Source organism: Scyliorhinus torazame, chromosome 13 (genome assembly GCF_047496885.1).
Source record: "Scyliorhinus torazame isolate Kashiwa2021f chromosome 13, sScyTor2.1, whole genome shotgun sequence".
Classification (NCBI taxonomy): Eukaryota; Metazoa; Chordata; class Chondrichthyes; order Carcharhiniformes; family Scyliorhinidae; genus Scyliorhinus; species Scyliorhinus torazame.
This window is the reverse complement of record NC_092719.1, coordinates 32,102,416-32,130,200: the sequence shown is the minus strand read 5'-3', so window position 1 is coordinate 32,130,200 and position 27,785 is coordinate 32,102,416. Positions and strand designations below refer to the sequence as shown.

Genomic DNA, 27,785 nt, shown 5'->3' with positions numbered 1-27,785 from the left:
GGTTCAGGCCTCGGGAAAGGAGCTGGTGTGGTTCAGGCCTCGGGAAAGGAGCTGGTGGGGTTTGGGCCTCGGGAAAGGAGCTGGTGGGGTTCAGGCCTCGGGAAAGGAGCTGGTGTGGTTCAGGCCTCGGGAAAGGAGCCGGTGTCGTTTGGGCCTTGGGAAAGGTGCTGGTGTGGTTCGGGCCTCGGGAAAGGAGCGCTGGGTGGCGGTTCGGGCATCGGCGAGAGATGAGTGTGTGTGTGTCTGTTAGGATGAATGTGTGTATGTGGGTCGATGTGTGTGTGTGAATGTGAGAGAGGCGTGAGTGGGAGGCGTGTGTGTGAATGTGAGCGTGAGTGTGTGTTAATGTGAGAGAAACGTGAGTATGTGTGCGAATGTGAGAGACATGAGGATGTGTGTGTGAATGTGACAGAGAGAGGGTGTGTGTGACTGTGAGAGAGAGCGTGTGTGTGAATGTGACAGAGAGAGGGTGTGTGTAAATGTGACAGACATGAGGATGTGTGTGTTTCAAGTTAAACACACATTTCTACTGTTTTCTGTCCTTTAACCAACCTTCTATTCATATTACACCAACCCATGAGCATTTATCTTGTGCAACATCCTTTTGTGTGGCAACGTATCCTATGCCTTTTAAAAATCCAAATATACGACATCCACAAATTCTCCTTGATTTACCTTGCTAGTTCGATCCTCAAAATATTTGATTAGATCTGTCAAACATGATTTCTATTTCATAAAATCAAGTTGACTCTGCCTAATCATATTAAGATTTCCTGCAAGCTTTGCTCCTACTTAATAATGGATTCCAACATTTTCCTGATGACTGACGTCAGGATAACCTGGGGTTCAGGCCTCGGGAAAGGAGCTGGTGTGGTTCAGGCCTCGGGAAAGGAGCCGGTGTGGTTTGGGCCTTGGGAAAGGAGCTGGTGTGGTTCGGGCCTCGGGAAGGGAGCTGGTGGGGCTCGGGCCTCGAATTGAGCTGGTGGGGTTCGGGCCTCGAATTGAGCTGGTGGGCTTGGGCCTCAGGAAGGGAGCTGGTGTGGTTCAGGCCTCGGGAAAGGAGCTGGTGTGGTCCAGGCCTCGGGAAAGGTGCTGGTGTGGTTCCGGCCTCTGGAATGGAGCTGGTGGGGTTCGGGCCTCAGGAAGTGAGGGATTTACTGAACAACCCGCCGTGTGTTTTTCAGCGGTGGAGGTGGCCCGCCAGGGAAATTTACCGTTGTCAATGGGATTTCCCAGTGACTGCACCCCCTTGTCGCCCGGAAACCCATGCGCCGGCATGGAACCAGAATATCCAACTGGCGTGAACAGCTGATAGATCGTGCCCCTTGTTTTCTCCCTCCATGCTTTCTTGAATAGCAGTGTTACATTTAGTATCTTGCAATCCACTGGGACTGACCCAGAATATGGGGAATTTTGGAAGATCACAATTTGTGCATCCACTATCTCTGTACAGTAAGACGTCTTACAACACCAGGTTAAAGACCAACAGGTTTGTTTTGAATCACTAGCTTTCGGAGCACTGCTCCTTCCTCAGGTGAATTAAGAAGTAGGTTGCAGAAACTCATATATGGACAAAGTCAAAGATACCAGACGATACTTTGAATGCGTGTCTTTGCAGGTAATTAAGTCTTTACAGGTCCAGGCGGAGCAACTGGAGAGAAGGATAATCACAGGTTAAAGAGGTGTCTCTTGTACAACCCCAGGATATAGGAAGACCCCTAATGAATCGCTCATCGTGTTTTACAAAAATCCAGAGTGCAGGAATCTCCATAACTTTTCTCTTTGAGGCAACAAAGAAATATAACACTAACTCTTGCCAATTTACTTTCTCCAATCTACATATTAAAATTCCCCTCAATTAATGCAATTAAGGTAATGCATTTTGGAAGGTCTAATACAAGTAGGGAATATACAGTGAATGTTCAAACCCTCAAGAGTATTGACAGTCAGAGAGATCTTGGTGTATAGGTCCACAGGTCACTGAAAGGGGCAACACAGGTGGGGAAGGTAGTCAAGAAAGCATACGGCATGCTTGCATTCATTGGCTGGGGCATTGAGTATAAGAATTGGCAAGTCATGTTGCAGCTGCGTAGAAACTTAGTTAGGCCACACTTGGAGTATAGTGTTTAATTCTGGTCGCCGCACTACCAGAAGGATGTGGAGGCTTTAGAGAGGGTGCAGAAAAGATTTACCAGGGTGTTGCCTGGTATGGAGGGCATTAGCTATGAGGAGAGGTTGATTAAACTTGGTTTGTTCTCACTGGAACAAAGGAGGTTCAGGGGAGACCTGATAGAGGTCTTCAAAATTATGAGGGGCATGGACAGAGTGGATAGTCAGAGATTTTTCCCAGGGTAGAGGGGTCAATTACTAGGTTATCTGCTAGGGGGCATAGGTTTAAGGTGCGAGGGGCAAGGTTTAGAGGAGATGTACAAGGTAAGTTTTTTACACAGAGGGTAGGGGGTGCCTGGAACTCGCTGCCGGAGGAAGTGGTGGAAGCAGGGACAATAGTGACGTTTAAGGGGCATCTTGACAAATACATGAATAGGATGGGAATAGAGGGATAAAGACCCTGGAAGTGTAGAATATTTTAGTTTAGACGGGCAGCACGGTCGGCGCAGGCTTGGAGGGCCGAAGTGCCTGTTCCTGTGCTGTACTTTTCTTTGTTCTTTGTAATACATCACTTTGGTTACAAATTCCTATTTCTTGATTAATACTCTGCTCAACAGTATATCCACTGTTAGTGGCTAAGTATTCCTAGGATAATTTTACGACACAGATAGAACCTATTTAGCCCAGGGTGACCAACCATCCTTCATTTTACTGTATTTTTAAGGCTACTGTTCCATGTCCCAGATCGAATGCTGTCAAGATGCTGTTTTACACTCCTGTTGTTCCCTGGCAGCTTTCAGCCTCTGCTCCTCCTCTACTCACACTCCTGGCAGCTCCTAAACCACCTTTGCTCTCACAACTCTGGGCGAAACCCCCAACCCCTGCACCCCCATGCCAGTGTCCTTTAAATTTATCTACGAGAGTTGATTTGATGTCTGATTTGGCTCAACCCCAACTCTCAATATTAAAGCAATCCTACAACACTCAAATAAATTACACCCATAAACAATCGGAATTCAGAGTCTGCCACTACAATAACCTCAGATGCATGGTGCATGGCAGCTTCCTATTGAACACCTGTCCCCTACAACACGACCCAGTCACCTGGTTGGTGTTGCCAACTGATTAAATATATTCCTGGAGGTTTCATCACAAAATTCTCCGACATGCTCCAACCATTCGTTGACCAACACAATCATCCTTGTGACACACTGCCTCTGCCACTAAACAGACTTCCCCCACGTATTTTAAATTCTTTTGTAACTGGTAAAGACAAATGTTCAAAGGAAATTTAAAAAAAACTATCTTTTTTAATGTCCCGATGATTTTTCTCCAGAGTTGCACTCAGCAGTGAGCTGGAGATTGGTCTTTCATTCCTGGGGACTCCAGGCCCATCGTGGACAGTTGGCGCCCCTCGTCATTGCACTTAACAATCCTGGATCCGTCAGGAGGTGCGCATGCGTCAACCGGCTGCTCGCTCTGAGCGTGTGCGCAAGCGTCAACCGGCTGCGCGCTCTGGGCATGTGCGTATGCATGAGATTTGGAACGCGACCCCGTTGTCATGGAGCTGTTGGAGACCGGGGGCCGGGCTCGGACGGTGAAGTGTTGCTCGGGCTCCGGGCCCGCACTGCCCTGGGACCGCTTCTCCGCTTGGCTCGAGTGCGTGTGTGTGGTTACGTTCGACTTGGAGCTGGGGCAAGCGATCGAGGTAAGGGTAGGCCTCGCCCTGGGAAGGCCGGTGACAAGCGGTTTGGGATGGCGGAGGGCGGTGACATGTCGGATAAGATGATGCGTAACACGGTGACTACGCCGGAGCTGTTCATGCTCGGCCCCTTCCTCCTCTACATGCTCGGCCCCTTCCTCCTCTACATGCTCGGCCCCTTCCTCCTCTACATGCTTGGTGACTTGAGGATAAGCGGATTAGGTTTCAGAGGTACCCCGCTCACACCCAGCTTCACCTCACCATGACTTCTGTCGACCTCTCTCGCCATTGCCTCTTGTGTTGTCAGACTAATTGCTCGGGCATCCAGTCCTGACTGAGCCACAATTTTCTCCCGTTAACATTTGCAACAAACACAACCAAGCAAGAATTCTTCCAGTTTATCATTGGGAAAACTAACTGTGGACTTCAGCTTTGCCTTAAGTTCTCCAATTTACTCTGAGCTGTGTCTCTCCCCCTCCCCCGCCATTCCCTCCATCACAACGCTCATCCAATAACTTTGCACATCTCCACCCGATCTCGGTTCCTCTATCCTTATCCCTTCCGTGATCAGCTCTGACCACTTCTCACCCTCTCAAAACAATAAGACGTCTCACAACACCAGGTTAAAACAATGACATAACCGAAACTCTACCACCTCTGTTGTATCCCTCACTAAGTCCCACTCACCCTCGCCCTCACGGAATTACATTGATTCCTGGTTCCCCAAAAGCCTTAAGTATACAATGATCATCCCTGTGATCACATTAATTCAGGGCTTTGCCCCACCTTATACTGCAACATTTACCCAGCAGTACAACCTTCAAAGAACTCTGCATTATTCTGGCCTCTTGTGCACCTTTTCAGCCCACTCTGGTGGCTGTACATATAACCTTTTAAGCCCAATGATCTGTAATTATAGCCATGCACATCTCTACTTTTGTTATTTCTTCTTTTAAGACCCTTCTTAAAAGTCACCTCTTTGAACAAGCTACTCTCCTAATATCTCCTCCTTTGGCTGGGTGTCGATTTTGTGACATTCAGCTTGTGTGTGATCACCACATGCAGATCATGCACATGTGTGCACGCTTCCCACGCTGTGTGCACGACAGCTACATCCTGGGACAGTCATATATCCCTGGCCTCTTTGAGGGCCACCCCAGGTTGGGCTGTTGGCTCTTGGAGGATAAGGGATACCCACTGAGGACTTGGCTAATGATGGCAATCAGGAGGCCGGAGAGCGAAGCGGAGACCTGATACACCAAGCTCATGTGGCTACCCGGGCTGTCATTGAGCAGTGCATTGGGCTGCTCAAAATGCGGTTCTGAAACTCGACCGCTCTGGTTTTGCCCTGCAATACACAGCACGGAGGGCTGTCTGCTTTGTGGTGGTCTGCACAACCTGCACCTCACCAGAATGTGCCCCAGAAGGTTGACCACTAACGTTTCCCACCGAGGTGCGTGTATCTGCACCGGTTGAGGGTGGAGATGGCAGCTGTGGCGCACGATCATGGCATCCTCAGAACTCTCCTCCGAGATGGCCTCATGGGAGGCAGGGGAGGGGCCACCCTGGATGGGTTGCTGCCATCGGCTACAGGACCTGTATGTTTATTGTTTATTGTCACGTGTACGAGGTACAGTGAAATGTATTGCTCTGCATACAGTTTAGACAGATCATTCTGTACATGAAAAGAAAATACATAGGGCAAACATAAAATACACAATGTAAACACATAGACACAGGCATCGGGTGAAGTACTACTCAATAGAGAAGTGTGAAGAGATCAGATCAGCCCATTAGAGAATTGTTTAGGAGTCTGGTAACAGCGGGAGGAAGCTGTTTTTGAATCTGTTAGTGAGTGCTCTCAGACCTTTGTATCTCCTGCCCAATGGAAGAAGTTGGAAGAGTGAATAAGCCGGGTGGGAGCGGTCTTTGATTATGTTACCCGTTTTCCCAAGGCAGTGGGAGGTGTAGACAGTCAGTGGATGGGAGGCGGGTTCGTGTGATGGACTGGGCTGTGTTCACAACTCTTTGTAGTTTCTTACGGTCATGGGTCAAGTAGCTGCCATACCAGGCTGTGAGGCAGCCAGATAGGATGTTTTCTATGGAGCATCTGTAAAGGTTGGTGAGAGTCAGTGTGGACATGCAGAATTTCCTTAGTTTCCTGAGGAAATATAGGTGCCGTTGTGCTTTCTTGGCCGTAGCATCAATGTGGGTGGACTAGGACAGATTGTTGGTGATGTGCATACCTAGGAATTTGAAACTGTCAACCATCTCCACTTTGGCCCCGTTGATGCAGATCTGCCGGAGAATGGACAACAACTCAGGTTTGACAGGTGAGGTGGGGCCTGGTGGATCCTCTCTTCTGCGGTGGCGCCAACTCTGCATTGGTGACTGCTCTGTCCTCTGCCACCCCCCTCACGTCCAGAGCCTGTTCCTGAAAGGTTGTGAGAATTCTAATGTCCAGCACCCCTCCACCAGTCTGGCCCTCCCCCGATAATTGTGGGAGAGCTTCTTCTGCGGAGACACAGAGAGGGCATCGTTAGTGCACACGGGGTTCACAGTGGTGGGGGTGAAGGAAAGGTTGGAGGGGTTTAAGGAAGAGGGGCTGTGAAGGGAGGGTCGGGGGCCACATGGCAGGTTTTGGGGGGGGAGGGCTGGATGTTCGTGTGGGGACAAAAAAGTCTTGTGCTGGCAGGCGGGTTAGGTGTCAACTCACCCATGCTGCCCGGTGTAGGTCGTTGAATTTCATGCGACACTGGAGGCCAGTCCTCCTGGTCATGCTTCCCGAGTTGATGGCCACTGCCACTTCGCCTCAGGCGGCATTAGCTGCCCTGTGGTTCACCCTGGGGGGGGGGGGGGGGGGGGCACAGGGCATCTCCCCTCGCATCCACTGCATCTAGGAGCCTCCACAGTTCCGCGTCTCCAAACTCTTGGGGACAGTCTCCTCGGTGCCATAGCTGCAAGCTGAGTGGGGTTGGTTGCACAAGTGCTCCTTATGTGCTGCTTGATTTTGTTAGCTGGGGACTGGCGAGCGCGGTCCCGGTGAATCGGCCTTCATTTACAGCGTGAAGCCTGTGGGGCCTCGTTAAGTGCACCAATTAATGTTGAATTGTGTTCCCGGCCTCAGTGGGAATTTTGCGGCAGTTCCCGCTTGCTACCACACTTAGAAATCTTTCCGGAGAATCGCACCCACAGCTCTCAACCCAGCTTAAAAATCAGCAGGGCGTAGAGTAATACTTGCATTACCAAACAGACCTCCCCAAGCTAAAAAATAAATGAGCTTTCCAGTGACTGAAAGCACATTTACTCACCAGGGACTTCTCCAGGCAAACCACTATGCATTAACCCAGACTGAAAAACACATTTCTTTGTCAATTTCACCCTGCTATTCCACCCAGGCTCTGCAGAACAGAATGTTTAAAAAAATAATCATTGGAGTCAAACATATTCAACCCCAGGCTTTTAACCCATAAATTGTCCAATATATTTATAATCCAATTTTCCTAAAATCGACCAATCGTCACAACTTTGTAATTGCTTCCAATTGATAAAGTGAAAATTCACATGAGGGGAACATCAGAAGTTTTGGTTACCAGAGTGCTGGATAACACACAGTTTACTGTATATGCAATTATGTGGCAGTGGTAAGGATGAAATAAGTGTTAAATGATTTGTAAGACTTTTTCCTCAGGATAGCGTGATTTCTAAAACAACCTTTCCATTAATGTCATACCTCAAAAATTATTGGTGAGGTGGTTAAGATGGAGCCGTGATTAAGCCGGTTAAAAAGAAAGGCTGAGGCTTCTGACACCTTGCTGGGCATAGAATCCATAAAATCCCTACAGTGCAGAAGGAGCCCATTCGGCCCATCAAGTTTGCAGTGACCCTCTGAAAGAGCACTTGCCTATCTGTATAACCCCGTGCATTGATCATGGTCAATCCACCAAACCTGCACATCTTTGAACTGCGGGAGGAAACCGGAGCACCCAGAGGAACCCACGCAGACACAGGGAGAAAGTGCAAATTCCATACAGTCGTCCAAGGCTGGGATCAAACCCGGGTCCCTGTTGTAAGTGCTAACCACAGTGCCGCCATGGAGATTTTAGTAATGGAGTGACTTTTAAATGTTAAATAGACCCCTGCTTGTTTTGTGCAGGAACCTTGTCCAGGGCTTGATTCATTCTGCTAAATATCACAGCTGTTGGAAATAATAATGATCTTTATCGTAACAAGTAGGCTTACATTAACACTGCAATGAAGTTACTGTGAAAAGCCCCTAGTCGGCACATTCCAGCACCTGTTTGGGTACACTGAGGGAGAATTCAGAATGTCCAAATTACCTAACAGCACGTCTCTCGGGACTTGTGGGAGGAAACCAGAGCACCCGGAGGAAACCCACGCAGACACTGGGAGAACTTGCAGACTCCACACAGACAGTGACCCAAGCCAGGAATCGAACCTGGGACTCTGGAACTGTGAAGAAACAGTGCTAACCACTGTGCTACATGCTGCCCCCGTGGGTTGGGTACCGCGATGCCTCTATTTTCAAAGTAGCAGAGAGGAATAATGAGGCCATTGCGATTGATGCTCACGTATAGACTTTCGAAGGGCTTTTGATTAAAGTACCACAATAACAGCATATGGGATTAAGGGCAGTGCATACAAAATTGCCCACTATTTAAGGTAATGTATCTTCCAGTACTTCTTGAGAACATGGTATATCTATAAATGTAATGTTTTAAAACAAAATATTTTGAGGATAGATGGATTTAATATTTTGGGCATGTAATATTTATCTGTTTTGTGAAAAAATTCTTCAGTTGAGTTGTTTGTATTTTTTTTGGTCCTCAGCTTGTGTATCCCCATGATATGCGACTTACAGAAAAGGAGGTAAGATATTAAATCAGTGGAATCTAGTCACTGTATACCACTGAATCCCTTGTTGCTTGTCAGATAGCACTGCAACCACGATAGTTTTGCTTTATAGAATTTCCATAAAGTACCCAACTGCTGCTCCGCTTTCTTTTTTTAAAACATTTGTTTTTATTCAAAATTTTTCAATAATTTTTACAAACCACGACAAAAATAAAAACAACGAAAAGAAAACATAGCAATAAAACAGAAAACAACTTAGCCATTTAACAATTTAACGAAACAAGGTGGGGTATCTGCCCTTTACAAACAAAATCCATCCACCGCCCAAACCAACCCCCCCCCCCCCGGGGGGGTTGCTGCTGACCTCCACCTAACGTTCCGCGAGAAAGTCAAGGAATGGTTGCCACCGCCTGGAGAACCCCTGCAAGGACCCTCGCATGGCAAACTTTATCCTCTCCAACCTGAGAAATCCCGCCAGGTCGCTGACCCAAGCCTCTACCTTGGGGGATTTGCGTCCCTTCACATTAACAAGAGCCTTCTCCGGGCTACCAAGGAGACAAAGGCGAGAACTCCGGCCTCTTTCAACTCCTGCACTCCTGGATCGTCTGATACCCCAAATATCGCTATCCCCCAGCTTGGTTTTACCCGAGTATCCAAGACCTTGGACATAGCCTTTGCAAAGCCTTTCCAAAATCCTGTAAGTGCCGGGCATGCCCAGAACATATGGACATGATTTGCTGGGCTCCCTGAGCACCTCACACACCTGTCCTCCACCCCAAAGAACTTACTCATTCTCGCCACTGTCATATGTGCCCGGTGCACCACCTTAAACTGAATCAGGCCTAGCCTGGCGCAAGATGAGGAGGAATTGACCCTGCCCAGGGCGTCAGCCCACAGGCCCTCATCCAGTTCCTCACCCAGCTCCTCCTCCCACATGCCCTTCATCTCCTCCACCGAGGCCTCCTCTGCCTCCTGCAGCTCCTGATATATTTCCGATATCTTGCCATCCCCTACATACACGCCCGAGACCACCCTGTCCTGTATCCTCCGGGCAGGCAGCAGCGGGAATTCACCCACCTGCTTTTTCACGAACGCCCGAACCTGCATGTACCTAAAGGTATTCCCCGGGGTAGCCCAAATTTCTCCTCCAGCGCCCTCAGACTAGCAAGAGTCCCATCAATGAACAAGTCCTCCATCCTTTTGATACCCACCCTGTGCCAACTTAGGAACCCCCCGTCTATTCTACCCGGAACGAACCTGTGATTATTCCGTATCGGGGCCCAGACTAAAGCCCTTGCCTCCCCCCTGTGCCGTCTCCACTGCCCACAGATCCTCAATGTCACCGCCACCACCGGGCTCGTGGTATACTGCGGAAGCGGCAACGGTGCCGTTATCGGTGCCCCCAAGCCAGTATCTTTACAAGACGCCGCTTCCAACCGTTTCCACGTCGCCCCCTCCCCCTCCATTCCCCATTTCCGAATCATGGATATATTCGCTGCGCTCCAAGAACAGTCTCTTAACACGCGGGGTCCTGTTTGCCCACACAAATCCCGTAATAATCCTATTTACCCGCTTGAAAAAGGACTTGGGGATGAGAATGGGAAGGCACTGGAAGACGAACAAGAACCTGGGGAGGACCGTCATCTTTACGGACTGCACCCTGCCTGCTAGGGAAAGCGGCAGCATGTCCCACCTCTTAAAGTCCTCCTCCATCTGATCAACCAGCCGCGCTAAATTGAGCTTGTGCAGGACCCCCCAGCTCTTAGCCACCTGAATGCCCAAGTAGCGAAGGTTCCTCTCCACCATCTTAGGCGGTAGCCCTCCCAGTCTTTTTTCCTGGCCCCTCGCATGTATCACAAAAAGCTCGCTTTTTCCAACATTCAGCTCATACCCCGAAAAGTCTCCAAAATCCCTAAGAATCTGCATGACATCCCCCATCCCCTCCGTCGGATCCGCAATGTACAGGAGCAGGTCTCCGCATACAGTGAAACACTATGCCCCCCAACCCCCTCCAGTTTCTGGACTCCCTCAACGCCATGGCCAGCGGCTCAATCGCCAGGGCAAACAGCAGGGGGGACAGGGGGCACCTCTGCCTCGTCCCTCGATGTAATCTAAAGTACCCCGACCGCAGCCGGTTCGTCGACAACACTCGCTACCGGGGCCTGATACAACAATTTGACCCACCCTACAAATTCCTCTCCAAACCCAAATCTGCCTAACACTTCCCACAGGTACTCCCACGCCACCCGAACGAAGGCTTTCTCCGCGTCCATTGCCGCTACCACTTATGCATCCCCCCCCTTCCGAGGGCATCATGCTCACATTCAGGAGCCTCCGCACATTCGTATTCAACTGCCTGCCCTTCACAAACCCCGCCTGATCCTCATTGATCACTCCTGGTACACAGTCCTCAATCCTAGTGGCTAAAATCTTGGCCAACAGCTTGGCATCCACATTATGGAGCGAAATCGGCCCAAAGGAGCCACATTGCAACGGGTCCTTATCTCGCTTGAGGATAAGCAAGATCAGAGCCTGCGACATCGTCGGGGGAAGGGTTCCCTTTTCCTTAGCCTCATTGAAAGTCCTCAACAACAGCGGACCCAGCAGCTCCGAGAATTTCCTATAAAATTTTACGGGATACCCATCCGGTCCCGGGGCAAGTCAAACTCCGCCTGCAGGCTCCAGCGCTCCTTCAACAACCCCTCCTCGGGGGATTCCGCATACCTCCTGTCCACTCTAAGTATCTCCCCCACCAATCTCTCCCTCTCCATCCTATCTCTCTTCTCTCTGTGGGCCCTGACTGAAATTAGCTCCTCTCTGACAACTACCTTCAGCGCCTCCCAGACCACACTCACCGAAACCTCCCCATTATCATTGGTCTCCACATAGCTTCGGATGCACCTCCGAACCTGCCCACAGACCTCCTCGTCCACCAGTAGTCCCACGTCCATTCTCCACAGAGGGCGTTGGCCTCTCTCCTCCCCCAGCCCTAACTCCACCCAGTGCGGGGCATGGTCCGAGATCGCGATGGCCGAATACTCCACCCCCTCCACTCTCGGGATTAGCGCCCTACTTACCACAAAAAAATCAATCCGCGAGTACGCCTTGTGCACATGGGAGAAGAAGGAAAACTCCTTCACCCTTGGCCTGGCAAATCTCCACGGATCAACTCCCCCATCTGGTCCATGAACCCCCTCAGGACCTTGGCCGCTGCCGGCCTCTTACCCGATCTCGACCTAGACCGATCCAGTGCTGGGTCCAGGACCGTGTTAAAGTCCCCCCCATTACCAAACTGCATGACTCCAGATCCGGAATCCTACTCAACATCCACTTCATGAACCCTGCATCATCCCAGTTTGGAGCATACACATTCACTAGCACCACCCGGGCCCCCTGAAACTTGCCACTCACCATAACATATCGACCCCCTTTATCCGCCACAATACCCGCCTCCTCAAATGCCACCCGCTTGCTCACCAAAATTGCGATCCCCCTGTTCTTCGCATCCAGTCCTGAGTGGAAAACCTGCCCCTCCCATCCTTTCCTCAGCCTGGTTTGATCCGCGATCTTCAGGTGCGTTTCTTGTAGCATGGCTACGTCTGCCTTTAGCCCCTTTAAGTGTGAAAACACACGGGCCCTCTTGAAGTGCCCCCCCCCCCCCCCCCCCGCCCCCCCCCCGGCCGACTAGCCATCTTTTTTAGGCCAGCCACCTGCCAGCGCCTCCCGCACCCTCCAGCCCCCCAGGCAGAGGCTCCCCGTCCCGACTTTCCCCTTTAACATTGATTCCCCCTCAGTCAGCACAGCATCATCCCAACCCCCCCCAGTCAAGCATCCGCTTAACCCCCCTACCCCCCCATTGCACTCCCGTAAGTCAGCTGACTCATGCTGACCCCGGCCGCTCCCGCCTCCGCCTCCAATCCCCCTGTGGGTTCCCCTTACAAATCTCCAACCCGCCCCAACCTAAGTAGGGTAGAGAGAGTCCCCCCCTTATATCCCGTGTGAACAGAGAAAGAAAAACAAAACAAAGTACCGTACACTCAAACTCCCAGCTTCAGGTGCCACCCCCACCATTTTGCGGGTAAATCGCGCTCCCTGCCTGGGCCGACCCCACCTCCTGTGACGCAGCTCTTCCCAACTGCGACCTCGCCCAAAGCCTCGAGGGCCCAGGGCAAAGGGACCCCCAAAACACAAGAAAACACAGGGAAAACCCCAACATAACACCGCCCCCCCCCCCCCCCCACACACACACCACCCATAACCCCCCCCCCACACACACACACACCACCCATAACCCCCCCCCCCACACACACACACACCACCCATAACCCCCCCCCCCCCCCACCACCACCACCACCACCACCACCAACAACCCCCACAACATGCTGCAGTCCATTAGTCCAGCTTCTCATTCTTGATGTAAGTCCACGCCTCGTCCGGCGTGTCAAAATAGTGGTACCGGTCCTGATATGTAACCCACAGCCTCGCCGGTTGTAACTGCCTGAACTTCACCCCCTTTCCGTGGAGGACCGCCTTGGCCCGGTTGAATCCCGCACGCCTCTTGGCCAGCTCTGCACTCCAGTCCTGATAAATACGGATCTCGGTGTTCTCCCACCTGCTGATCCGCTCCTTCTTTTCCCATTGCAGGACACACTCCTTGTCGGTGAAGCGGTGGAACCTTACCATCATAGCTCTCGGGGGCTTGTTCGCCCTCTGCATCCTTGCCAGGACTCTGTGCGCCCCATCCAGCTCCAGGGGCTGCGGGAAAGCCCCCGCGCCCATCAGCGTACCCAGCATCGTGGTCACATACACCCCAGCATCCGACCCCTCCACGCCTTCAGGGCGACCCAGAATCTGCAGGTTCTGCCTCCTTGACCTATTCTCCAGCTTCTCCTGCTATTTTTTGTGCAGCGCCTCGTGCGCCTCCACTCTAACCGCCAGGCCCAGAATCTCGTCCTCATTATCAGAGGCCTTCTGCTGCACCTCCTTGATTGTCGTCCCCTGCATCTTCTGGGTCTCCACCAACCTTTCAATCGACGCCTTCATAGGGGCCAACATCTCCGCCTTTAAATCCGCAAAGCAGTTTCTTAAAAACTCCTGCTGCTCCCGTGACCACTGGGCCCACGCTGCCTGATCCCCGCCAGCTGCCATCTTGCTTTTTCGCGCCCGTTCTCTCTTCTCCAAAGCCACTTTTTTGACCGCCCCACTCCATACAGCGCTGGGGGACCCTCACTGTTTCCTTCCCACATTGGGAATCGTCGTCGAAGTGCCGCTGGAGTTCCTTAAAAGGGCCCAAAAGTCCGTTACCGGCAGGAGCTGCCGACCGTGCGACCTACCTAGGCGTTGCCGCAACCGGAAGTGCTGCTCTGCTTTCTTGAAGTTTGAAAGCTGTAAAACATAGATAAGAGTTCTTGGAAAAGGAAAAGACCATTTGGGCCAAATACAATTGTTCCTTTCTCAAGAAACATCCCAAAGTAACATTTTCTGGAACAATCTTCAAATACCAGAAATAATTTTCACCTTTGTTGGGGTAAAAGCCTGATATCAATGGGAAGGAATATCAGTTTACTTTTGCTGAAATTAAAATGAAATGTTCCTTTACTGTAAAAGTCTAGTTATCACTTGAACTCATTTGTACAATGTGTTTCAGTGGACTTTCCCAATAAATTAGTGGCCAACTTTGGTTAGTGGTTGCGACTTTGCTTCTGAGTCAGAATATTGTGGGTTCGAGGGTGCCATAGGACTGGAGTACATAATCTGGCTGGTATTTGAATGCAGTATTGAGCAAGTGTTGAAACGTGATGCCATCTTTTGGTGAGACTGTAACCAAGGTCCCCGCTGCATGTTCAGCTGGATGAAAAGAGTCGATTGTATTTTTTTTGGAATAAGAGTAGGAAGATTTCCTGACCTGATGTCCTGGACAAGTGTCCATCCTTGGCCAACACTTGAAGAACCAAATAATTGAGTAGCCCTTTCAGTTCTCTCTGAGAATTCCCTGTGGATAATCCATTGGCTATTACTTTTGCCTGCAAAGCAACTACAATTCATTTGCTGTGCAGCACTTTGGGATATCCTGAGGACAGGAACATGTGATATTTAAATCTTTTCGCAGCTCTGTAATCTCTTAGAAATTCTTAGTCACTCAGAAATCTACAACCCAGAAGTAGGCCACAACATGTTTGTGTCACTTTTGTGCTAGCGTAATCCAAGCTATTCCAAATGCTTTGTTTTATTCACATAGGCGTTCATTTTTCTTTCTTCAAATATTTCCCAACATTTCCCTTTAAAAGTATTGTAATCTGAGCAAACACTCCTGTTTTTTTTTAAATTTAGAGTTCCCAATTCTTTTTTTTCCAATTAAGGGGCAATTTAGCGTGGCCAATTACCCTACCCTGCACATCTTTTTTCTGAGGGGTTGTGGGGGTGAGACCTACGCAGACACTGGGAGAATGTGCAAACGGCACATTCAGTGACCCAGGGCCGGAATTGAACCTGGGTCCTCAACGCCGTGAGGCAGCAGTGCTAACCACTGTGTCACCATGATGCCCTTCTGCAAATACTCCTGTAGCAACGCATGCTTCTGAAAGTTCTCGGCAATTGCACATCCAAAAGTGCATGGAGCCTGTCAAATTAGGTTGGTGAACTGAAGCCACTTGTTGCCACATGATATAATATAGTGACAATAACTGAAAGCTGGCTCAAACAAAGGGAGGAATGGGAATTTAATATTCCTGGCTGCAATACCTTCAGGGAAATAAGGTATAAAAAGGTGGGAGTGGGCAGCATTGCTCAAATATAGTGCACAGCCTTGGAAAGACATAGTGGGCTGGATTCTCTGTCGGCAGGATCCCCTGCTTCGCCGGCAGTGACGGAGAATCCCGCCCTATGTGCTTGAGGGTCCAAATAATCTTTTTGGTTAGATTACAACGTACCTTACTATTCTGCTCCTGAAATTATTATAGCATAGATCACCAAATAGCAGGAAGGAGATCTGTAAGAAATTTCACAAATATGTGAAAATATTAGAATAGTAATAATGGGGATTTTAATTATTCTAATATAGTCTGGGGAAAAGAAAGCTGTATTAAGGGCAAGGAGGAGCATAAACTCCAGAAATGTGTGAAAGAGAACAAAGTTAATTCCTATAGATCATGAGGTATCAGGCTCTATTGAGGGTATTTTTGCCAGAGGATTGGAGAATAGCCAATGTAGTCGCATCTTTTTAAAAAATATATAATTTTATTGGTTTTACATTGATACCTTGTGCCCTTCTCCAGGATTATCACACTATGCTAAGAGTTTTGAGATAGAGCTACACCGTGCTAATATATAACTTAACATCTGTTTGCTTTCACTTATTTTTCAGTATAAGTGTCTCTACCATTAATGCTATACCTATTGATCTGTCGTTGTCCGGTTTGTTCCCCTCGGACATTTCTGAATAGGTATAGGAATATAACATTTGCTATCGTCAGTTCTCTGGCACCATACCCGTGTCCAAGGAAATTGGAAGATTGTGGCTGGACATACTTTAATTTCCACCTTTTGTTTTGATCAACATCCTAGGATCGCAGTGGCACAGTGGTTAGCACTACGCTGAGGTTTGATCCCGGCCCTGGGTCACTGTCCGTGTGGAGTTTGCACATTCTCTCCATGTTTATGTGGGTCTTGCCCCCACAACCCAAATGATGTGCAGGATAGGTGAATTGGCCATGCTAAATTGCCCCATAATTGGAAAAAAAAAGAATTGGGTACTTTAAATCTATAAAAAGAAAAGGAAAAAAAAACAACCTAGGATTGCATGGGTGACTTTTCTACTTTGAGACAACTTCATTTTTCAGTACCAGAAATCATGTTTTTGGATACACTAGGCATATAAATCAACTCTCCCTTTCAGCCAGTCATGCTATACTCTCGTTAGTCGTCCGCATCGCAACTTTAACCTGGCAAATGCATGGTTTATTTACCGCTACCTCCTAACTAGGTGCAAGGGAGGGTGGCGTGGTGGCTGCCTCATAGCACCGAGAACCCTGTTTCGATCCTGACCCCGGGCCACTGTCCATGTGGAGTTTGCATATTCTCCCAGTGTCTGCATGAGTCTCAGCTCCACAACACAAAGATGTGCAGGGTAGATGGATTGGCCACGTTAAATTGCCCCTTAATTGGGGAACACAAAATTAAAGATAAAAGCTCACAGGAAATCACGTATTTGTCTCTAGCTGGATAGTGGCTTATAAAGCTAATGGGAAAGTAAACTGGAATATAATTAGCCTTCTTGAGAAAAATAGCACACCTCTGAATAATGTCTACCCCTCTTAACCAAATGGAGAGTCAGTCGATTGTTCGGAAAACAAAGGTAGTTTTAAGGGATTTATGTTTATATTGGTAAACATTGTAAATAAGGTATAGTTGTCGGTGGGTTTAATTTAAATGTTTCTGTGCCTAGAAGGGTGGAACTTATAGTTAGATTCATGCTGGACAAAGTGTTTGTGTGGAGGTTGATTTCAATTCCAACTATGATTCTGTTGTGCTTCGAGAAGGTTATGGCGTGAAGAGTAAATAGAAGTAAGCGGTTGCTTACCAACTGGAGGCCCTTGTAAGGATTTTAAAAAAGCTTTAAAGTTTTTGTTGGATTATTTGGCAGTTGGAGACAGGACACCGAGGAATGAAACTCTCTCAACTCTGCCAGAAGCTGGGCAGGACAAGGGAGTTGCAAAGATTTAAAATAAAAATGAATTTAGAGTACCCAATTATTTTTTTTTCCAATTAAGGGGCAATTTAACATGGCCAATCCACCTAACCTGCACATTTTTGGGTTGTGGGGGTGAAACTGTCCACACGGACAGTGACTCAGGGCCGGGATTCGAACCCGGGCCCTCAGCGCCGTAGGCAGCAGTGCTAAGTCAAGAAACTTGCAAAGATGCAAGTTTCCTGAGAAACAGACTATAATCCAGATAACGAGGCAATTGGGACATAAAGAATGTTTAAGACAACTGAAGTCAAGTGAAAAGAGACTGAAGTATTATTAAGAATTCAAGGAAGAGTAAGCAAAGTGTTCTGAATTAAAGCAACAATTTCAGTAACCACATTTAAAGTAGGACAGCAGCCTTCAAAGATAAATCAAACATCTGATGTCATTTTTAATACAGTCTGGAATCGAGAGTTAGAGTAATTGTGAACAGTTTGCACAGCAGCCAAGACAAGAAATCGTAATGGGGTTGGTATAAAACCCTGGACTGGATTCGCTGTTAAAACTGGAGCCAAAGCTCTGTTTAAAAGTGCAATTTGGAAAACCTGGACGGGATTTCAGAATACAAACCGTTAAGGGAAAACATTATTATTATTATGAGAAGATTTTGAAGTATGTTTTTGGGAATGGAGTTTGGAAACTCTCATGTGATAATCATCTGTGGGGATTCTGAGGAGACATCCACAGATATTAACTTGGGTTCAGAGCAGAGCATGTGTATTTGACCACAGCCATCTTGTGTGCTTAAAAGGGACTTTGTGTGTTAACGAGACCATTGTAGTTTAAGATGTACTTTGTAATCCTGTGTAATCCGGGTCAATCCTAATACCTGTGTAATTATTAAGATAAATGGGGAGCAAAGGAGTGTTGTAATATCCAGTTTTCTCATGTTTCATACATTTTTTAATTATTAAAACTAGTTAGCCGTCCTGTGACTCTGTTCCTCCACGTTTTATAAAAAAGTAAACGTTATGGTCTTTGAGCCAGAGTTCTATTCTGGGAATTTCCCTTCCAGTTATAACCTCAACTGGGTTCATAACATGATGAATATATTTGTTGGGAGAAATATGGAATGCTAAAGGAATTGGAAATCAGTTTTCATGTTTTTGAGGATACACTTAACGTTCCATTAATTTTCAACCTTTAGGAAGCCATTCTAATTTCCTTTTGGGTGATGGGCTTAATTGTCAACAAGACTTTAATCTGTTTTTAAATAAAGATGTTACTTTAAAACTTACCTCATCACTGACCCAGTCACTCTCACTAACTTCAGATTTGTTTTTTCCTTTCTGTCTTTGTTTTTTCTTTATTATCAGAAAACCAGCATCTGCTACTTGTCTTTTCCAGATTCCTACTCTGGTAAGAAATCTGTTCAAGTAAGGCATACTTTTTGTCTGACATTTGTCGTAAACTGTACATGTGCAGATCATTCTATTCCACCCAGAAACATGCATAATTTTCTGCTGTCTATTGCTGTTTTTGAATTTAAGGATTGGGAAGAAAGCAAGAGACTATAAGTGCAAGGAGGGCTTAAACCCAGCACAAGCAAGAATAGCATACAAGGCTATGGGTCAAGTGCTGGAAAATGGGATTACAATAGTTAGGTGCTTGATGGCCAGCGCGGATGCGATGGGCCAAAGGGCCTCTTTCCATGCTGTAAAACTCTGAATCTAAGAGCTTCTTCATGGGCTAAACTTTCTTTTTTGTTTCTAGGATTTCAACATCAGCACATCTTGAACGGCTGTGGTGCTTCCATAATTGTGTTGGAGCAGAAATTCAAGGATATTTACAAAGATACAAATTTGGAGCAGGAGTAGGTCATTCAGCCCCTTGAGCCTGCTCCACCATTTGATAAATTTAAGGCTGATCTGATTGTGGCCTTGCTTTCCTGTCTATCCCCTATACATTTTGACTTGTTAATGAAGAATCTATTTAACATGTTCTTTCCTCCCTTTCATCTCTTGATTTACAATTATTTCTGGCATGTTATTTGTGTGTCTTCTACAGTGAGAACAGACACAAACTATCTCTTCAATAAATCTGCCATTTCCTTATTTTCCATTATTAATTCCCCAGACTCTCTAGAGGAACAACATTCACTTTGGTTACTCATTTTCCTTTTAAAATATTTCTAGAAACCCTTACTATTTGGTTTTATATTTTTAGCTAATTTCTGTAATTCCTCCTGCCGTATTATATTTTTTTAGTAATTCTCTGCTTGTTTTTCTGTTCTATTCAAACTTCTGACCTGCCACTAATCATCTTGGAATTGTATGCTTTTTCTTTCAATTTGATACTATCTTTAACATCCCAAGCCCTAAGATAGCCATGAGTGATGATCCTTCTAGATTCTTTCTCACTGGAACGTATCTTTGTTGGGTATTGTGAAATATCTCCTTAAGTTTCTTCCACTACAAAACTACTGACCTTAACATAATTTTTCCAATTCAATTCAGTCAGCTTGGTCTTTATTCCCTTATAGTTGCCACTATTTAGTCTTAGATCAAACTGAATGTGAAATTCAATCATGTAAAGGTCACTACTACCTAGGGGTTCCTTTACTTAATTAATCCTGTCTCTTTGTACATTACCAGGTCTAGAACAGACTGTTCTCTGGTTGGCCCTAGAACATGCACCTCGAAAAAACTTACCTGAAAAAACACTACGAACCCATCTTCCAGGCAACTTTTTGCCAGTCTGATTTGTCCAGTTTAAATGTAGATTTCCCACAATGATTGCCGTATCTTTCTCACAATCTCCCATTATTTCTTCCTGTGTACACGTCCTACAGTGTACTTGCTGTTGGGGACCAAAAGCTACTCCCACAGGTGACTTCTCACTGTTGGTTATTTCTCCCCAAACTGATTCTACATCTTGATCTTTAGAACTAAGGAAATCTCTCGTTATTGTATTCATGACATCCTTAATTAACAGAACTACCTCACCTCTTTTTCCTAGCTTCCTGTTCTTCCTAAATATCATATATCCTTGAGTAGGCAGCATGGTAGCACAGTGGTTACCACAGTTGCTTCACAATGCCAGGGTCCCAGGTTCGATTGATGGCTTGGGCCACTGTCTGCGGAGTCTGCATGTTCTCCCTGTGTCTGTGTGGGTTTCCTCCGGGTGCTCCGGTTTCCTCACACAAGTCCGAAAGACATGCTGTTAGGTGAATTGGACATTCTGAATTCACCCTCGGTGTACCCGAACAGGTGCTGGAATGTGGCGACTAGGGGCTTTTCACAGTAACTTAATTGCAGTGTTAATGTAAGCCTACTTGTGGCAATAAAGATTATTATTTTTTATTGTATTCAGGTCTCAGTCATGTCTCTGTAATGGCTGTCAGATCATACATATTTATTTCTATTTGAGCAAAACTAATCCGTTTTGTTATGAATGCTACGTGCAGTTAGATACAGCGCCTTTCGTTCTGTCTTTTTAATAGTTTTGTAACCTTTAGTCTTATCTGCTGGTGCATTTTTATGTTTGAATGCTGTCTCTTCCTGCCACGCTGATTACCATTATTCTTCTTGCTACCTTGCTCCCTTATCTTGTCCTCTTATTACCCCAGTTGGTCCCTTGCGTCTACTAATTAGTTTAAAGCCTTCTCTACTGCCCTATTTATACAACTCTCCAGATACTAGTACCAGTATGGTTCAGCTGAAAACTGCACCAATGGTACATCTCCTACTTTTTCCAGTACTGTTGCTAGTGCCCCATGAATCAAAACCCATTTCTCCCACTTGAACCTTTGAGCCACGCATTCAGCTTTTTAATCTTATTTACCCTGCGTCAATTTGCTTGAGGTTCTGCTTTTTAATTTAGCCCCAGCTACTTATATACTCCCTAAGGAGAATCTTTTTCCTAGCCATATCTATGTTGTTGGTGCCTACATGGATCACAACAACTGAATCCTCCCCCTCCCACTGCAAGTTCCTCTCCAGCCCAGGTTAATGTTGCAAACCCTGACACAAGGGTATTAGATGGTGGTGCTGAATTGTTTGGTATCTTTTTTTTTTACATCTATTGTTTTAACACCTGGAGTGTACAGGCTGAAAATCTTAATAATTAAGAAAGGACCTCGAGTTCACAGGTTCAAGTTAATTCTGGCTCCCTTCCACGGTCTTGTCCACATCTAGGTGGCACTGGTGAGAAAACATGGGTTGTTCATTGCTGTGGTCAAGGCCTTAATGACTTTGGGCACTCCAGGGCCCACGGGTTAATTGAAGTGGATATGTTAATGCTTTAGCTTCTCTTAGTTTCATTAAGCCTCATGTTCAGATTACGATACAAGCAGTGCCTCCTTGGGGAGAGAGAATATGAGGCAGCAATTAACGTCAGTAATTGCAATTGAGGAATAAGGAGATCATTAAAGTGAATGCGAGATAGTTGTCAATAGTTGGACACAAAGCATGATGCTAGGTTTCAGTTGTAGTTGCATTGACATTGTCATTTAGGGTATTATCATAATGAATTTTTAAAATGTGCTTATACACATTATTTTTCCTGCCTTTTGAGCTTTTAAAGATTGGCCACCCTTCACTGCATTGTTCTGATTAGATCCCCTAAAAGTTCTATTCCTTGCCCTCCATAGGAAAGAAGAAACAACTCGAACTTATTTAGCCTTGAACCTATTCTGGGATGTTCCAAAGCATTTCACAGTTAATCACCTAATTTACTACAACTTTCCACAAACAACCAATGGGTTAAATCACCAGATAATCAATTTTTGGTGCTATTAACTGAATGTTGACTGGGTCATTGGGAGAACTTCCTGCTGTACAAAAAGTGTCAAAAAATCCCTTGCATCCACTTGAACAGGATTCTGGATTTGTGTTACATCTGTGCGAATGCACCATTGTCAACACTTCCTCATTACTGCAGTGAGGAGACAGCTCAAACGCTCAAGTCCTGGGCTCAGGCCTGAATTCACAACCTTCTTACTCTACAGAAATGAATTGGCTTCCACCGAGCCAAAATGATACAAAGGACCAGAGGATTTGGGCCAGAATTAGGCCACTCGGCCCATCGAGTCTGCTCCACCATTCAATCATGGTTGATATGTTTCTCATCCCCATTCTCCTGCACTGATTCCCCATAACCACTGATCCCCTTATTTGTTCAAAGTCCAGTCACCCGCGGTGGCACAGTGGTTTGCACTGCTGCCTTACAATGCCATGGACCTGGCTTCAATTCCAGCTTTGGGTGACTGTGTGGAGTTTGCACTTTCTCCCGTGTCTGCATGGGTTTCCTCCGGGTGCTCCGATTTCCTCCCACAGTCCACAAATGTGCAGGTCAGGTGGATTGGTCATGCTAAATTGTCCCTTAGTGTCCAGGAATATGCAGGTTAGGAGTTACGGTGATAGGGAAGTGGGCATGGGTTGTGTGATCTTCCTCAGAGGGTTGGTGCAGACTCAACGGGCTGGATGGCCTTCTGCGCTGTAGGGATTCGATGATATCCTGTCCCACCCAAAAGTGGCTCCCTGCTTCCTACATTACATTCTTGTTTTCAACTCTTTCTTTTATTGGTGTCACCTTTTTTCTGAAAACTCAAGGCTGTCCCCTCCTGCACTCTCCAGGCCTCAGACATTGCCCTTTGTGTACTCCCATCTCATCACTTACCCTTGTAATTGGCAGCAAAACCATAGTTCTTTACTGTGGAATGCCTTTGATTATTCTACTAAGCTCTGTTTCTATGGTTCAATATCTACTTCCTAGTGTATTCCAATTTGCAAGCACTCTGGGATGCCTTTTATCCAATGGGTAATATATGAATGCAAGCTGTTTTTGTTATTGCTGTAGGCTGCCTTGGAGACACGCAGTTTAGTTTTCGAATTCGACAGACAGTGGGGCACAAGCTATCCATGAATGGAGATGAAGAGAAGTACAATCGAGATGCTCCAGTTGTTCTTCAGGTGTGTTTCGGAGTTAACCCTACACAAATGTAACACTTTATTAATCAATTTATCAACAACTATAAAGCTAAAATCTCGGGTGGCACGTGACGCAGTGGTTAGCACTGGGACTGCGGCGCTGAGGACCTGGGTTTGAATCCCGGCCCTGGGTCACTGTCTGTGTGGAGTTTGCACATTCTCCCCATGCCTGCGTGGGTTTCACCTCCACAACTCAAAGATGTGCAGGTTAGGTGGATTGGCCACGCTAAGTTGCCCCCTAATTGGGAAACAAAATAATTGGGTACTCTAAATTTATAAAAAATTTTAAAAAGCTAAAGGCTCCTATTGGCCAGTCAAAATAAATGTTAAAGCATGCACTTTCACAGTTCAGAATGACCGTGCACTATACTGCCAGTTCTAGTGCAGAAACATTGTTCAGAATGAAGTACGTGAAACCCAGACCCTTAAATTATTCCTCAAAGTTTAAAGACAACTACTTCTTATGCATTGTTATTTATTATACACATTTTTCCTATCTTCCTTCCACCTCTCCTGACAAAAATAAACGCTAGTTCTCTATTTCCAGTTGATCCAATTCTAATTTGCCTACCCTTTTTACATATTCTTTCAATTTTTTTCAAAGAATATTTATGTATTTTCTTCTTAATCTGTCATATCTTTGCTCCTTAATTCTGTAACTTCCTCCTGTTTTCACAGTAACTTAATTGCAGTGTTAATGTAAGCCTATTTGTGATACTAATAAAGATTATTGTATTGCAACGACATCTTTCACCTGAAACTAACCATTCTTCTGAATTTTATCCCTGCTACTTCTGTCCCATGTTTGGTGGTTGTATCTTCAACTACCTTGGCCTTTGGAATTCCTTTCCTAATACTCTACCTCACACTCCTTTAGGACCCTCCTCTGACTGAATTTTTGATCACCACCGACTAACTCCTTTGACTTTATACATTTTTCTGATGACCCCTTTGTGACGTAGTTTGGGATGTTTTTCTACGTAAAAGGTACTATATAAATATAAATTGTTTGTGGTAGAGTGCTCATGCTTTAGCAATGTTCTGAGTAAAAATAATGTCTCTTAAGGTTCTCCTAAACTCTCCCTTTGATATTTTGGTGGTGATCTTAAATGTATGCTCCAATTTATGGACTTATTCACCAACGGGAATAGTTTTTCCGAATTTAGCCTATCAAAACACCTAATAATTTTAAACTCCGAGAATTATAGAAATTTACAGCATAAAGGGGATCATTCAGCACATTGAGTCTGTGGTGTCTGTTTGCTAGAACAATCCAAAAATTGGTCCCACTGTCTGATGCACTCTCTATACCATGGTATCCACTTCTGCTACAAATATCTCCAACTTTTCCTTTAAAGCTTCAATGGAGTTTACTTTATCTTCTCCCTATGACAAGCATCCCATCATCCTCCAACTACCTGTTCTGTGAAGACATTTCTCCCATTTCCCGCATTCTTTTGGTAGCAACTATAAATTAATGACCCTTCATCACTGACTTGATAATGATCTTTAATTGGACCTATCCTTTTTTTAAACTATTATTTGAGTATTTATGTTCTTATAATATCCATTATTATTTCTCTTTTAGTATTCACCTTCTATATTTGGCTTTTTTCTGTTCCTCCTGGATTTGTTATTGCCTCCATTTTAAATGTCATTTTAATTTTAGTTTTTTTCCTTATCCAAAGAGCTCTACCTTTTGCTGCATCATCTTGTGTAGAAATGTGTTTTGTGAACTTGGAAAAGTTACTCATTTGTCAATTTTTCTTTACAATTGACCTGGACCATTTACCGTTTTTATCTTCTCAAAATTGGCTTTTTTGTTTTTATATTCAACCTGTTTATGCTCTAGTTGCTGGTTCCTGGATGTTTCCCATTTCTTAAGTGTGCAAAAAGCTGGGAGAATCTACTAAATGGAATGGCTTGCTAAACCGATTGACAACAAGAATTTGGTGAAAGTGAGAATTCAGTGCACAGTGATAGGTGCCAAGAGTTGTAGGAGTGACTTAAATTAGGTGCTCGGCAGCATTGAAAGATTTGACTGCATATGGGAAATAGAAAGAGTAGAAATGCAGTAGTCAAACTGGATTTGATAATTAGGGGTACAAACAAGCTAATTATGGTTCCTGAATATTACAATGCCTTCTTGCTGCCGGAGGACAGAGATGTAAATAGCAATACAATTAGAAATTTCCCAAAATTTGATTGAGGGAAGTAGCAGAAGTAACAAAGGAGTTATTAAATTGTATGTACATCGATGTTGGCTGTGTAACTAGGTTGGTGGGCTGTAGGCACAGATTGCTACATGGGGATTGCGACATGGTTTTATTAATAGGGACATGGCTTAAACAAGGGAAGAATTTTAAAACTATTTAATGTTCCCAAGTATTCAGGAGCGATAGAGAAAGGAAAAAGGAAATGGATGTGATGGTATTGATTTAAAGAGATTAAAGTTCTAACTTGAAAAGGTAGTTCAAGGGCTGAATCTAATTGGGTTCAGCTAAGGAATAGAGGAGCTGTTTATTTTCTGAGTTGTTTTAAACCTAGAGATCCCAACAGTGAGAAGGGATAAGCAAATTTGTTGGCAAATTTCAAAGGCATGAAATGAAAATAGAGAAGTAATATTAAGAGACCTTTACTGTAATTACCCGAACATGAGCTGGAAAAACATGTTACTAAGATTAGAAAAAGAGAAGAGTTTCTGATATGTGTACAGGAAAACATTCTCGATCATATCTCCAGACCAACAAGGAAACCACCAGTAATAAAAACAGGAAGTGCTGAGAATATTTAACAGGCCTGACAGATCTGTAGAGAGAAAAACAGTTAGCGTTTCAGGTTAATGACCTTTCATCAGGACAGGGAAGGAAGCAGTGTTGGACCTGGTTCTGGGGAATGAAGTAGGAAATCATCTAACAGTGACCACATCATAATTCAGTTTAAAATAATTATGTGAAGAGACCAGAAAATATCGACGCTAAAGATACATAACTCCAGAATTTGCTAATTTCAGCAATTTAAGAATGGACGTGGCAGCTTAGATTGGAAAAGGTGATTCCATGGCAATGCGGTAATGGATCAATGGGAGACATTCAAGGAACAAAGTTCTTTTCTCTGTTTTTCTCTTTCTACCGATCTGTCATACCTGTTAAGTATTCCTAGCACTGTTTTCATTACTAGGCATATTCCTGGATGATAAAGGAAATAAATGTTAAAACAAAACAGAAAACACAGGCTTGTGACAAATGCCTGTGTGATAGACACCACTAGTGGTATATTGTATGTATTACGGCACTGCCCGTATATTACAGGTACGACGGTAAATCCCTGCCTGCTGGCTCCGCCCAGCAGGCGGCATATAATAGAGTGTGCTCTCCTGCGCTGCAGCCATTCTGGTTCCAGCTACAGTAGGCACAACATCTTGTTCAATAAAGCCTCGATTGTTCCACCATTCTCGTCTCGTGGTAATTGACGGTACATTAATTTATTGAACAAGATTTTAAAAGTTGGATTTCCTCATCAAGCCTGATCGTCTGCAGTTGAGCCCTCACGCAGCCAACGCCACACCCACCTTCGACCACTGGCTAGCCTGCTTCGAATGCTACCTCAGAGCAGCCACTGAAGAACCCTCGGACTCGCAGAAGCTCCAAGTCCTCTACTCACGGGTGAGCCCTGACATTTTCCCCTCATCCGGGATGCGCCCACCTACTCCGAAGCGATGACGCTCCTGAAGGGACATTACGTTAAACCGGTGAATCAAGTGTACGCCATGAAGTCTACGCACGTCTGCCAGCGACTATTGGAAGGGGGTACGCTCGATCTCGCGGGGACTAGGCAGCTTGCTAATTCATTAGAAGTGGCCTCCCGTAACCTGCAGTCCTACACCCCCGACCGCGCGGCACCCTCGTGGGCATCGTGGGCCCCACCAGCTGCCGACTCCAGCTCACCACAAGCCTGCGCCGTGCGGCAGCCAGCCAACTCTGGGGAGCCCAAGTGTTATTTTTGTGGACAAAGCAAACTCCCCAGGTAGCGCTGCCCGGCGCGGACCACGACCTGCAACGGGTGTGGGAAGAAATGGCAGTTTGTTTCCGTTTGCCAGGCCTGGTCGGTCGCTGCTGTTTGTAGGCCCGGCATTTCTGCACGCCCCACGTGCGACCCAGGGGAGCCGCCATCTTCCCCTCCGCAAGCCACGTGCGGCCCGTGGGCGCCGCCATCTTCCCCGTCGCAAGACACGTGCGGCCTGTGGGCGCTGCCATCTTTGATGCTGCCTGCCATGTGCGACCCGTAGCGCTGCCATCTTCGGCGCCATTTTGGACTGCGCCTCAGGACCCCTGCTCGTCTGGCCATTCGCCGCCTAGTGCTACCTCCGCCACCGCTAATCAGCCCAGGACCTCCCAGCATCTTCCGCAGCTCACCTCCATCA

At 46.2% G+C, this 27,785-nt stretch overlaps 1 protein-coding gene across 9 annotated transcripts in view; it reads left to right on the top strand.

The window, feature by feature from the left end:
- Positions 1-3,623: 3,623 nt before the first annotated feature.
- dennd6b (DENN/MADD domain containing 6B) overlaps positions 3,624-27,785 on the top strand; it is a 121,149-nt gene continuing 96,987 nt past the window's right edge. For 3 of the 9 annotated variants that reach the window (XR_011934033.1, XR_011934032.1, XM_072471273.1), the window contains exons 1-4: positions 3,624-3,817; positions 8,663-8,701; positions 18,749-18,791; positions 23,232-23,344. Coding sequence is in view for 7 of the 9 variants with exons in the window: in XM_072471273.1 (XP_072327374.1) it covers positions 3,671-3,817; positions 8,663-8,701; positions 18,749-18,791; positions 23,232-23,344 (342 nt within the window). In the remaining 2 variants the exon portion in view is untranslated. Of the gene's footprint in view, positions 3,818-8,662; positions 8,702-18,748; positions 18,792-19,145; positions 19,246-19,999; positions 20,261-23,231; positions 23,345-27,785 lie in introns of those variants that run through there. The other 6 variants (XM_072471270.1, XM_072471269.1, XM_072471274.1 and 3 more) reach the window with 5 other exon arrangements.